The sequence below is a fragment of the Seriola lalandi genome, unplaced genomic scaffold, assembly GCF_002814215.2.
Source record: "Seriola lalandi dorsalis isolate HSWRI2012SDOR001 ecotype SW California unplaced genomic scaffold, Sedor1 jcf7180002054472, whole genome shotgun sequence".
NCBI classification, from domain to species: Eukaryota; Metazoa; Chordata; class Actinopteri; order Carangiformes; family Carangidae; genus Seriola; species Seriola lalandi.
The window spans coordinates 306123-320179 of NW_019525025.1; the positions used below are offsets into that span (position 1 = coordinate 306123).

The window sequence follows — 14057 nt, forward strand, 5'->3', positions numbered from 1 at the left end:
TACACCTGAGTCTAACTTTAAAAAAGAATTCGCCTGGTTGACGTGTTGTCAACATGCTGTTTGCTGTCATCTACAATCCGGCTCACTGATATATTCAAGAAAGTTATAGAGTTTTGACTAATTTCTTAAAACACCTTAAAAAAAACATCAAACAAAATAAGTAGTACCCAACTGAAAAACTATTTAGATAACAATCGAATAACCTTTTATATAAAATTTCAATGAAGTCTGCACCAAAAGCGGAGTAACAAGATTCTCCTGGTGTTATAGAAATGTCTTAACGTCATAGAAATGTCTTCATTTTATAGAGATGTCTTCACCCTGTAGAAATGTCTTCACCTACAAACCAGAGAGCTGTTTGTTCGAACAGTGGCTGTTGGTCGCTGGTTTCCCACTCACAGTGAATAAATGTGTCATCATATTTAATGGCACCGCTGCTGCTGTTTAACTTACTGCTAAATACATACAGTTATCTACTAACAATTGTTGTCCAACACAGTGATGATTGGAAGCTTCAAGGTCACAGCAACTACGTAAATGAGCTTGGTGCTTCAGAATAAAAGCACCAGTCATTCCACATTCATTCATTTCATTAAGATAATACTTAATTTAACATTATAAGAACAGTACTTAATGTTAGCTATATACTCCTGATCTAGTTCTCCCCATCACTTCCATTTTCTCACACTGTCAAAACCCTCCATTCACAATCCCAACATCACCAAATCTGACCAATGATCTTTCTGCCTGCTTTCTTGAGTCAATGGATGCCATTCTTCAAATATCATTGCAATTATGCCTGTCTGTCTTTCAAAACTACAGTCGTGCAACCCATCTCCTCCTTACCACCATAACCTCCTTGATGACCAGGAACAATTTTCCAAAGGTTCATCAACCGGCCACTGGTTCCTCTCCATCAACGCCAGCGACTCCAGGGAACCCTGTCCTATCTCCCGCCTTCATATGGTCCTAAGCTTAATGAAGGTGCTTCACATGGATTGAGTCTAATCGCTAAAAGCTCTATTGCTTACCTCAATAAATTTTGCTATGTGCCTCATTTTGATTTCTCTTTATTTAAATGTTTTCACCATATGGATATGTCCTCACATTGTATAAAATGTAGAAATATTTTCACTTTACAGAAATGCCCTCAGTGTAAAACTCAGAGTGGTCCTCACAACAACAGAAATTCAACACACACACACACACACACACACACACTCTTTGTGTGTTTGTGGAGTTTCCTGACGTCCCCACAGTTCAGGGAATCCCCCTCCAGCAAACACACACAGTGAGTCTGAACATTAGCAGCAGGTCAAGTTTCACCAGACTGATCCACCTGATAGAACTTGGAGAATAATCAGAGCGTAACAATGACGCTTTACCTGGAAACAGATCCACCACAGACCTGAAATTAAACAGACCTGAAACCCTACAGACTTGAACCACTACAGACCTGAACCACCGCATACCACAACCAGACCAGGACTGGGTTACAGCATGTGTTTTTAAATTTGTGTGTAAAATCCTTGCTGTAAATCACCGGTCAAACACATGATACCAAATGTCATCACTGTTAAAGACTTTATTTAGTCAATGAGTCAAATCTGTGTGAGTTTCCTATCAGAAAACATTCAGCAAAACATGGATCATAATGTTTGAGCATCACCTGTTGATCAGTAATCATCATGATCTGTCCACACCATGGTAAAGATCAGTGGGCGGAGACTGTCACATTTTACCAATCAGCTCGTCTGATCACAACAAATCGGTCATGTGTTGTGTTTGATACTTGGTGTGTGTAAATATTTAGTAACAACTAATCTCAGTGTAAGAACTAGTTTGTGTGTTGCAGGCAAGTCTAATGTTGCGACAGTAAATCTCCACACAGTACACAGTTGGATATAACCAGTTGCTGCAGGTTCTAACTGCACCTCACATCATCAGGGTCATATTTGGTTAGAAAACAGCATCAAAGTCAACATGGTTAAACAATAAACTTTTTAAGAGTTTTCATTAAAAACCTGTAAAGATGAAATCAACAAACTCATTTGGGATTGAAAGACAGTTGTTACAGTCCACAGGTAGTTTGGACAAACAGCTGAGCATATGCAGCACTACTTTACCTGATAATGCTAATAACTCAGCTGTCTGTCATCGGTGATTTGTGTACAGGTATGTGCAGGTGTGTGTGTGCGCACCTTTAAATCAGCACTTTGAGGTCATCTATTTTTGTCCTCTGATTGGTTGTTCAAGATCAGACTTTTCTTTCAAGTCCTTTAATTTGTCCAAAACCCCAAAATGTCTTGGTTGGTCAGTTAGAAATGATGAGTTTCTAGTAACTGTTGCTATGGTTACTTGCTGTTTAATACACCTGATTTAGAGCTTTGGTTAAACTCTTACAATGTACAACCCAATAATGACTATCCTGATATATAATTGTTCTCTATTAACAGAACAACCGTATCTGTCAAAAACTAATAATTGAAATTATAAATGCATGATAACACACTCTGTATGTGTGTGTGTGTGTGTGTGTGTGTGTGTGTGTGTGTGTGTGTGTGTGTGTGTGTGCGCTGTTGTAATGAAAGCAGGTAGAATGGCTTCTGTCCCCGGAGACACCCCCCTCCTCTCCTCCTCTCCACACACACAGACACAGTGATAATGGTGGTGGGGCGACAGTTTTTTTGGGGTGGGGGTGGGTGGGGGGTTATGTGGTATTTGAGTATCAAAGCCTCTTCTGTCTGAAAACGTCTTTCTGTGTAAACGGAGAGTGGACTGAACGGCTGAAGAAGCTTTTTAAAGCAGCGCTGCTTCATTCAGCCGACGCTGCAGCTTTGAAACACTGTAAGGTCAGATTTACATGTTTATAAAGCTTCCATCCATTAATCAGTCCATCCATCCTTTCATCCATCCATCCCTCCATCCTCTGTCTGTCTGAGGGTGTCCAACAAGAGGAAGGGCGAACCTGAAACTGAGGACGACTGTAAAGTTACAGAACATTTCTGAACACATTCAAATTTTTCATCCGAAAACAGGTTTTATATATGAAATATTTACTGTGAGGTGGTTTGACAGGAAGTAGATATAGTAGACACAGGAAGAAGATACACTAGACACAGCAGATATAGGAAGTAGATAAAGTACACAAAGGAGTTAGATACAGTAGGAACAGGAAGTAGAAACAGAATACACAGGAGGTAGATACAGTAGACACTGTAGACACAGAAAGTAGATATAGTAGACGTAGTAGATACAGGAAGTAGAGTAGATACAGTTGACACAGGAAATAGACATATTATATACAGGAAGTAGATACAGTAGACACTGTAGACACAGAAAGTAGATATAGTAGACGTAGTAAATATAGGAAGTAGATACAGTATACGCTGATGACAGTAAGTTGACAAGCTGGCGGATGTACAAATACATCACTCATCATCTCATCTTAAGGGAATGTTAATAAATAGAAGCTTGACCATTTAACTTAAAAGAAGTAGAGACAGCTAGAGATCAGTTAGAGTTAGAATTGACTAAATACTAATGTACACCATCAAACAACATCTGACTCCACCTGGTTCTCACATCTGACCATCTTTTTCTAACATCTCGCTCCACCTGTTTCTAACATCTCACTCAATCTCTTTCTAACATCCGACTCCACCTGTTTTTCGAATGTCTGACTCCATCTGTTTCTAATGTCCAACTCCTACTGTTTCTAACATCTCACTCAATCTCTTTCTAACATCTGACTCCATCTGTTTCTAACATCCGACTCCACCTGTTTCTTACGTCCTACTCTGACTGTTTTTAATTTCTGACTTTGCCTGTTGCCTTCTATCTATTTTGTGTCACAGTAAACTATATATTCAATTAATTTGTAGACAGAAAGATCAATTGATTAATGAAGAAGAGCCTCACCAGATTAATCAGTAATAATAGTTATTAATTACGATACTTCAGTAAAGATCAGTAAAGCTTTTCCTCGTGTGTCTCCACCTACCTCAGATCTGTTGCTTTCCATGAATCAGCAGGTTAAAGGTCAAACTGCTTCAAGGTTGAGCTGGATGTCAATTGTACCTGATGTGTCACATGAGCAGACGTGGCCTCTTAGATTTTTCCTTTTCATTAAAGTGAAGAATTCAGACTGTTATCATTTGTCTGGATTCCTGCAAGGTGAATTGATCTTTAAGTTTAGCTGGTAAAGGTCTAGCTGGACGGTGGTGAGCCGGAGTGTCTGCCAGCAGGGTAATAAGTTTCATCTCTCAGATCTCCATCAGCAGGATGAATTACAGACATACCAGACAGGATCACTGTATGAAACTGATCCAGGAACAGTTGATATGAAACTGAAGCACACTGTGTCTGTCTGCATCAACTCATCCAGTCTGAATCAATCCAGGTCCAAAACACCAACATTAACCCTACCCTCACATGGTCACACAGATCAGACACAGTCAGTGGGAAGGTGACGAAGGTTCAGTTTAACCCCCTGTATGCTGATTTACCTCCAGTAAATCCAGTGAGATCACTCCAGGTCAGCAGCAGTCACACAGTTGTGCTTATTTACATCTATATCAGTAAAGGACATTCACATTCTCAGCTGTTTTAATATATCTCGCTTCTGTGTGGAGAGTTTTAGTGAACATATTTAGTTTGTAGATTCTGTGTTTTCCTCTGAACTTAAGAGTTCAGTATGAGAAGGTTTGAGTCCTGATTTTCTTTTATTCTTACACGTTTACTAAGTTTTTTAGAGGAAGTTCACATTCATTATACTCAACAGATGAGACTACATATGCTAAGCTAGTTAGCTTTAGCTGGAGTTTAGCTTGGTTTTCAGTCTCATGATAACTCAGTGCAGCTGCTGCTTCATTTAATTCTGTGGAGTAACAAACTGAATTATTTACTGACTGTTCATTATAATGAACATTTTTCATTTACAGTTGTTCACTTAGTTTTAGTTTCACAGTTTGAACTGTGTGGTTTTGTCCCTGATACAAATATATAATTATCATATATAATATAATAATGAAAATAATAATAAAGTTTATTTGGGCCTATAGAATATTTAACATTTAACAGTAACATAGTAGTCTTTACTCAGTTTTGATCAGATCCGTAGTTCCTGTATTTTGGGTTCATAGTTTTTTGTTTTTTGTCTCCCAATAATCTGATTTTCTGGTTTGATGTTAATCTGCAGGAAACAAATAAAAATACAACTTTGTGAAGAGAACTGCTAAATCATGAAACCAGATATCTGAGGTAAAATCTGTTTAACTCATCACTGGATAAATGAGATGTTTTTTTTTTTTTTTACATTGAAAAATTTAATTGTGACAGCAGAGAGGATGATGATGGTTTATGTTGTTATTGACAGATTCACAGCACCACCCGCTGGATGTTTACTGTCACTACACTGTGTACGACTACTACTCCTACTGTAACACTGTAAAAAAACAAAACACCACAACAGTAGTACATTGCCAGATAAATCAATTTCCTGCTGGTTGCCTCTGTTTTCTGATTATTGTAATCGTGACCCTTCATCAATCTGAAGATTGTATCGAAAGTTGAATGATCTTGTCATCTAGTTTAAAAAAACAAACATGTTAGAGAATGTTCTAAGTTAAGCTAAGCTAACGTCGATGAAAGCGTTTACAGTGTTAAAACATGAAAGACAATTTATCAGAAAATTTTGAAATAAATGAACTGTATTTCAGCAGTAACATAAAGTCAACACTCATTTACAGAGGACAAATATGGAGAATAAATTGTTAAATTACATTATAATAAACAGTAAAATTACATTAGCAACAACGATTAGCAAAATCACAATAGAATAATAATAAAATTACATCAGGATAGAAAGTAAAAATATACAAACACCAAACTTTACCTGATGAAACATTACACAAAATTATTATGAAAACAGTCTGAACTGTACACATACAAAATGTTTACTTTTTATAAACAGTTTTGTAAGAGACACTGATTTTATAAGACATTAAAAGGCTTCAGTATCAACATGTGTTCATGATGTTTGTAGGTGTTCAATTCAACCAGAAAATATTAGATCGAGGAATTTCTTAACGGAGTTTGGTGGAACAACAAATCAGCTGATAAATGGTCTATACAGTAATCACTACTATCAGTCAAACAGTTCTTGCAAAATGGTGATGTGATAGCAGGACTGACGATTGTGCATAATCAATATATTAATCAACAAACCAAACCAAACGCCTCCAGAAAGACCTATTTTTCACTTCTGGTTTCTTTGTTTACACTGCTGCTTCTCTGGTGTGACGCAGAAATGTGACGTATACACAGCCGGAAGCTACCCAGAGCGCACGCGTCCTGGCTGGAGGCACCGTGAGTTCATTGTGTTCTTTGGATTATAAACAAATGTGAACGTTAATAGAGAGTTCCACTGTTTGTCTCTTATCAGCCAACCAGTTTAAACCCGGTCTGTGTTTCTGTCCGTTCATGGTTGATCTTACCCTGAAAACACCGGTGTTTTATTTAACTGTAGGCATGCTTGATGTTAGCATGCTATCAGCTAACGTTAGTTTACAGTTGAAACATTAGAACGGCTCAGTGAAGGTTTAACTGAAGGTTCCACTGAGTAACTTAAAGGAACACCAGTAACAGACCAGTAACAGACCAGTTACACCAGTTACATCTATACGATCCTGTAACACTCAGGGGTGAACTTCCTGTCGATGTTTGTGTTGAGTTCAACGTGACAGAAATCAGACTGATCTTCATCATGTAGACGTGTGTTTAACAATCAAAGTAAAGTTTACAATCTATAATATATGTCTATATAAGTCCAGGGTAAAACCTTCAGTGGTTCTATGATTTAAAAAAAAATGGTCAGGTCACCAGAAACTGAATTCTCCTGTAGATAGAAAACAGGTCTTCACCACGGAAGAAGAAACTGGTTTGATTCCAGCTTTCCTGCAGCAGTGGAAGTAAATGAAGCCTTGAATGTTAATGAAACAATTCCTCCAGGATGATGACTGACAAACCCTCTGTCTGTACAAACTGTGTTACTACCCCCTCTGATGCATCATCAGGACAACAGTGCTCTGCAGGAAGCAGGACTGTATACTGCTGTCAGAGGGGAGAGAAACACCAGTAACAGAGGAAGACAGACTGGTTGGTCAGTGACTCGTTAGGGGGAAAATGGAGGTGTTGTAAAACTGACTGGTATAATTAATTGTGACTCCTCCAATGTGTCATGTTCAACTGTTTGTGTTTCTCTGTGATTGTATGTTTTCAGAGTGAAAGATGGAGCTTCAGTCCCACAGGACAGAAACAGTGAAGGAGGGAAGAGAGAGACAGAGGGAAGGAGAGGGGGAGGATGGAGTGACTGCAGGAGGAGGAGGAGGGGGAAAGAAGGCAGGCATGAAGAGGAGACATGAGGAAGAAGAGGATGAAGAGGAGACCTCACCCACCAAGAAGCAGGTACATTTACTGATTGATTATCAATCACTCTGATCTGATATGTTATTGATAGTTGGACGTTTTTGAAAATGGTGTATTATATATTTGTCAGGTGCCTGATCACAGTGTGAAGGTGGCCAGTCACTACAACAGTCTGCAGGAAGTTGGTCTGGCTGCTCGAAGTCGAAGCAGAATCTTCTTCATGAGGAACTTTAACAACTGGCTGAAGAGCGTCTTGATTGGTAACTGATTAATAATAACCGGTACTATCCATCAGTTTATCATTACTCACTGTTCTGCAGATATCAGTACCAGATATTATCAATCAGTACATCACATGTCTGTGACTATCAGACATCAGCAACTATTTTGGTAATAACAGTAGCTCAGACAAATCAGTTTATCTTAAAAGAAGTCATTGATCATAGTTATTAGTTAATTATTTTCAACAGAAGATAAACAACTGATGTACATTAAAGTCCTTTCAGTTGATTGACTGTTTATTCGATGGACAGGTGAGATCCTGGAGCAGGTGCGAGGGGCGGGGCCTCAGCAGATATCTGTGTTGGACCTTGGCTGTGGGAAAGGAGGAGACCTCCTGAAGTGGAGGAGAGGCGGGATCAATCACCTAGTCTGTGCAGGTAATCAATTATTATCGATTAATGTTACTTGTTCCTCTGATCAGATGTTGTCAGGTGCTCTCACACCTGATTGTTTTTCTTCTGCTGCCTCAGCTTCTTCCCTTCTTCCTGATTTCACTGTGACATCACATTTCTCCTTGTTCTTAACACACACCTGTCAGAGTCTCACTTGACAGGAGCTCAGCTGTCAGAGACTCACCTGTCTCTGCTGGATCTGTCTGGTCCTCATATTCCAGGACTTTTGCACTCATCATGGTTTGATTGTCCCAGCCTCTGCACTCACCTGGCAGGTATCTATGATAGGTAATTGCTCAACCTGGACAGCAGCAGCTCGTGGAGATTCTACCTGTACAATACTCGCCCCTCTTTACCAGGAAGGCAGCCCACGGTCACCTCCACCACTCATCTCCACCTGGACAACTGCAACTCCGTCCCTACAGTCTGCCACCGGACATCAGCAACTAGTCCCCAGATCTCTTCAACGAATCCTGAGTCCCCAACAAATCCGCAGACTTCCACAGAATGATGTAACCCACCGAGTTCCTCCACAAAACTGATGTTCTACATTCATTATCATCATTAAATCTCAACTGTAGCTTCATCCAGTTCTGTGAAGCGAACAGCCCACAGACAGGTGACAGATTAAAGGAAAAACCAACCAAGTATCTTAGAAAAGGTGTTGTGCCACCATGTACTGCCAGAACAGCTTCAAGGCTCCTTGGCATCGATTCTCCAAGTCTCTGAACTCTGGTGTTGGGATGAACACCATTCTTCCACGAGGTATTCCCTCATTTGGTGTTTGTGATGATGGTGGTGGAGAGTGCTGTCTAATGTGTCGCTCCAAAATCTCCAGTCCACTAGACTCAGATCTGGTGTCTGTGACGGTTTTTGGCTGGACTGCAACAGTGGGGCCAGCCCTATAATCGCGAAAGTCCTTGACAGAGCGAGTGACTGAGTAATGCTATTTCCAGCACTTGAGTGCTGAGCCGCAGTCCACCGAGCTGCTCTGGTTTTTCGGCTGCTCGGGAACTGCAGGGAAGCAGAGTAGTGCTTCCAATACACTGAGCCACTATGGCAAACAAACTACTTTCATTACATGTATCATTATTACTAACAGAGGCAGGTGGCTGTGGCTCAGGAGGCAGAGCTGGTCGTGCTAAATCAGAAGGTCGGTGGTTTGATCCCCAGCTCTTCCAAGCCCAAAATTGAAATTGATGTATCATCGGTGTGTGAATGTGTGTGTATGGTAGAAAAGCGCTTTATGAATGTGCGTGTAAATGGGTGAATGTGACTAGTAGTGTAAAGTGCTTTGAGGTGTCATTAGGACTTGAAAAGCGATATAAAAATGCATTCTGTTTAGAGGAACAACTAAACATAAGACACACAGAGGAGAGCAGGAGGGAGGGAGAGAGAGAAGTTATCGGTATTACTATGTAACCACTATGACCAACTCCAAATATCAAACAGTTAAGACCTTCCTCAAATAAAAGTCTGTTAAGTTCTGGAGCTGGAAGTAAGTAAAGGCTAAACTATTGGGGATCCCAGACGGAGGCTTTGAGCTGTGTGAGAGACAAAATAAGAAATATAGTCTATCTTGGGCCTGCGCCCCAGTGGCTCACCTGGTGGAAAGCGTGCCACTTGGGCTTAGTCCTTGACCCAGCAGCCTGGGTTGGAGTCTGGGCTGTGGCCCTTTGCTGCATGTCATCCTCTCTCTCACTCCCCCCAATTTCCAGTCTCTCTCTCAGTATGACTAATGTCACTATGAAAAAATAACTTAAAAAGAAAAAGAAAGATAGTCTGTCCGTTCTAACTTTCTCTCTGAGTGATAATTTATAGTAGTATATCCAGCTTAAATCACAGCTCTGTCTTGTCTTTAATTTATGTGATTGGTGATTTTGTCATATGATGTCGCAGTTATAAAAGGGTAGCCACCCTTTAATATAACTGTTAAAAGTTAATTGTTAAGTGGACTAATTGCACACTCCTAATGCTATCATATTGCCAAATCTTCATAAATCAATCTGCTACCCACAGCTCAACCATAATGTAACCACTGAATTCACATCGTAATCCCTGCCACTCATCACTGAAAAAAGCGATGGCATTACTGCAGTGTGTTACTAAAAATGTGTTAACTGCAATCTCACAGATGCTGAAGTCTTAATAGATTTAATGTTAAAAATTCCCGCCTAACAGGGGTTATTATACATACAGTTAATAATCAATGACGTGTTTGTTCTCAGATATAGCAGCAGTGTCGGTGGAGCAGTGTCAGAGTCGTTACGAAGACATGAAGAGGAAAAGTCACGCTAACGAGAAGATCTTCAGCGCTCAGTTTATCACCGCAGACTGTTCCAAGGTAGAGCTGCAGAACACAGATCAGTTTATCACCGCAGACCGTTCCAAGGTAGAGCTGCAGAACACAGATCAGTTTATCACCGCAGACTGTTCCAAGGTAGAGCTGCAGAACACAGATCAGTTTATCACCGCAGACCGTTCCAAGGTAGATCTGCAGAACACAGATCAGTTTATCACCGCAGACCGTTCCAAACTTCAGCCGTAACACATAGATCAGTTCACCCTTGAACCAAGGGAGAATAACAACACATAGATCAGCTTATCACCACATGTGTGTCTCTTCTGGGTCTCTTTTTCTTTACTTGTAGAGATGTACCTATAACTGCTTTGATGTCTGTGTGCAGGAGGTTTTGTCAGAGAAGCTGGATCACCCTGAGCTGATGTTTGACGTCTGCAGTTGTCAGTTTGTTTATCATTACTCATTTGAGAGTGAACAGAAGGCTGACATGATGCTGAGAAATGCCTGCGAGCGTCTGAAACCCGGAGGTTACTTTATTGGAACGACACCAGACGCCTTCGAACTCATGTAAGTGAAATGTTTTTATATGTAAGAACTCAAACATTTATACCTATGTATTTTTATGTTTTATAACATTAAACTGCGTTTCCTGCAGGAAATTCAGTGACTGGTGGTATTTTTTGACATTGTCTACAGTCTGTGCAATAATGACATGACGATTTTTATACTGTGTGGACCTGCGGTGAGCTTGTTAATGTGACTGTAATTGACTGTCAGGAAACACACAAAGAGTAGTTTATAATAACAATGTCAATGCCCCTCGTCTCTCCTTTCTCTTGTTTTTCCTTTCCCGTTTCCTCCTCTTCTCTTTTCTTCTCCTTTCCAGTAAACGTTTGGAAGCATCGGATTCTCTGACGTTTGGTAACGAGGTTTTCAAAGTTTCCTTTCAGTCCAAAGGTTCGTATCCTCTGTTCGGATGTCAGTATCACTTCAGCCTTGAGGATGTGGTCGACGTTCCAGAGTTCCTCGTCTACTTTCCTCTTTTTGAACAGTAAGATTATATTTTTCGTGCATGTTTGACCAATGAAAAAAAGAACGAATGAGTAAAGCCTCAAGAGCCTTTAAAATAAAAACTCTATTCTGTCTGTACTGTTAAACCATTTTATGGAATCTACTGTGGCTCTACTGTAAAAGTGCTGCAGTCATTACACTCACCCTTCTCCAGTGACTCTGCTGTAGCTCAGCAGTACTCACTCTCTTTTCAAACTCATTCTACTACTTGCTGAGTCTACTGCGTCTCTACTTTTTTGTTTTTGTATCAGCATGGCAAAGCGTTACAACATGCGTCTGGTGATGAAGCAGAGATTCTCTGAGTTCTCTGAGGAGAAAGTGAAGAAAGAGCATCATCGCAGCCTCATGATGAAAATGATGGCTCTGGAGGTAATTATCAATTAATTATCAATCAGTGTTCAATGACAAACGTCAGCTGAGGAGGTACAGCTATTAGTTATCAGTCAAGAATCAGTTATAAATATTGGCTCCGTGGACTATTCCAGAAAGTGGTTTTAGTGAAAACTCAACATTGTTTAACCCTGAGATGAATGAAACTCTGGGTTCTCTGTTTCAGAAACTGGGATATTTTACCGCGGTAACTTACTCTGTGAAGCTAACCTGTTCACTGGCAGGTTTTCTTTCAGTTTCTGTCTGTCTCCAGCTGAGCCTCTTTTATAATCAGTGATCAGTGTGAGAACAGAGACTCAGAGTTCAGGGTTAAGTTTATAGTAAATTAAACCTCCTTTCTGAAACAGCTTGACATCGTTTACCTGCATGCATGTCTTGTGCAATGTTTATTAGTTCTAACCCTAAAAAGGTTGAAGTCTGCAGTTTGTTCAGATGAACATTAGTACAACATGTTACACCTACACATCAGTGTTTTGTTGTTCATGTGTAGGAAACATGTAGTTAATGTATATTTATCATAGATGAATGTGCATTTCATAAGTAGTAACTTACTTAATGTGTTGAATTGTTATTTTCAGCCGTTTCCTTGTGAGGACGGAGGTCGACAGGCTACAGACAGCAGAGGAGAGTACTGCCATGCTAAAGACCACAGCAGCAGAGCTGGAGTCAGATTACCACTGGTGAGTGAGCTAACAGTACACTGGTTCAGTCTGGTTGGGTCCTGTTTGGTCTAATAGTGTTGTTTGCTTGTTTTTGTGCAGGGCACTCTAAGCAGATCTGAGTGGGAAGCAACCAGTAAGTTTTTCCATTAACTTTAGTGAAATGTTTAACCACCTTTCTTGTCACCAAATATTTTGTCACAGAAACTGGATATTTCTTCAAAGACATCTGGAGTTTTTAATCCTGAGGTGACACAAACCTGCTGTTTTCTTCATCCTCCTGTGATGAAGATGAGTCGTAATGACTAAAGTTTGACGCTAGTGACCTATAAATGTACCCGGTACACACCATTGTGGTTTAGATAAAAAGGCTTAAAAGTGGTTTAGATACATGTTTTCAATGTAACTGTAACAGGAAGTAGAGAATCACTGTCCATGATGTCCGGGGGTTAAAAACAGAATCCTATAGAATCACAACAGGTATCTACCTCCCAATGAGAAGGTGACTTTAAATGTCATAAGCATCCTGAATGACCTGGATGACAGGACTCAACTGTTCATAATTAACTGAAACTTTCACCTGTCTTCTCTGTTCTGTCCAGGTATCTACCTGGTGTTTGTGTTCCAGAAGATGTGTTGCTGTCTCTTATACACATCTCTGTCAACAGAATGGTTTATTAACAAATGATCTATATTCACATTTAAATATTAATTCAAATATAGTCCATTTGCAAACCTACGCCCTTGCTGCCAGGTCCAGCGTTATCTTGAACTGCAAAACACTTCAGGTCGGCAACTTAATGGATGATTCATGTTCATTCATCAAACAAGAAAAACATGTTTATTTTTCCACCAAAACTACTCGCCTCATCACAGCATACCACCTGCAAATCTCTAACATGAAAAAAAGTTCTATGAAGCAATGAACAAAACAAACCACATCACAGCAAAGAGGGTGAGAGAATGGCAAATTATATGTAAGCATCTTCGATACTATTATTGGCGGAAGCGCGTTCTTTAAGTTTCTTGTGGTTCTTCTTCATTTCCCACATCAGGCTCTGTATGCCTTCTGTGTGAAGCAGCTCATTTCCAGTGCCCTGGCCCAGTACTGTTGTCATCTCCTCCAGCAGCTTCATCACAGGCTCCAGCAGGATCAGGTGTCGGGTCTGCAGCTCTGCCGCACTCCCCACCCCACACACCAGCCCCAGCTGATTGACAGCTCGTCTCATTTTATCCTGAATATCAGCAACAACCCCCCGCTTCACAGACATATCCCGCAGTTTGGCATCCGTCTCATGAATCTTATTGTCAGCCTCTCTGATGTCAAGCTCAACCTGATAGATCAAGGAATTGTACTGATTCACTTTGTAAGAGTATGAGTTCAACTGAGATTCACAGCTCTGTACCTCCTGATTAGCTTTGTCTACAGCATCAGAGGCCTGGTCCATGTCCGATTGACCAACACCAACCATAACTGCTCCTGAAATTAAAGTAGATTCATAATCAAAAAAAAGTAGATTGATAATGAAAAAA

At 40.2% G+C, this 14057-nt stretch overlaps 1 protein-coding gene across 1 annotated transcript; it reads left to right on the forward strand.

Annotated features, from left to right (window-relative positions):
- The first annotated feature begins 6303 nt into the window (after positions 1 to 6303).
- Positions 6304 to 13212, forward strand: rnmt (RNA (guanine-7-) methyltransferase). The gene is made up of 11 exons (XM_023411870.1): positions 6304 to 6369; positions 7283 to 7467; positions 7559 to 7688; positions 7962 to 8087; positions 10331 to 10446; positions 10790 to 10971; positions 11291 to 11455; positions 11727 to 11844; positions 12444 to 12545; positions 12627 to 12660; positions 13127 to 13212. Exons 2-11 carry the CDS (start codon positions 7291 to 7293, stop codon positions 13210 to 13212), a joined length of 1236 nt encoding a protein of 411 aa, XP_023267638.1. The 5' UTR covers positions 6304 to 6369; positions 7283 to 7290.
- The last annotated feature ends 845 nt before the right edge of the window (positions 13213 to 14057 follow it).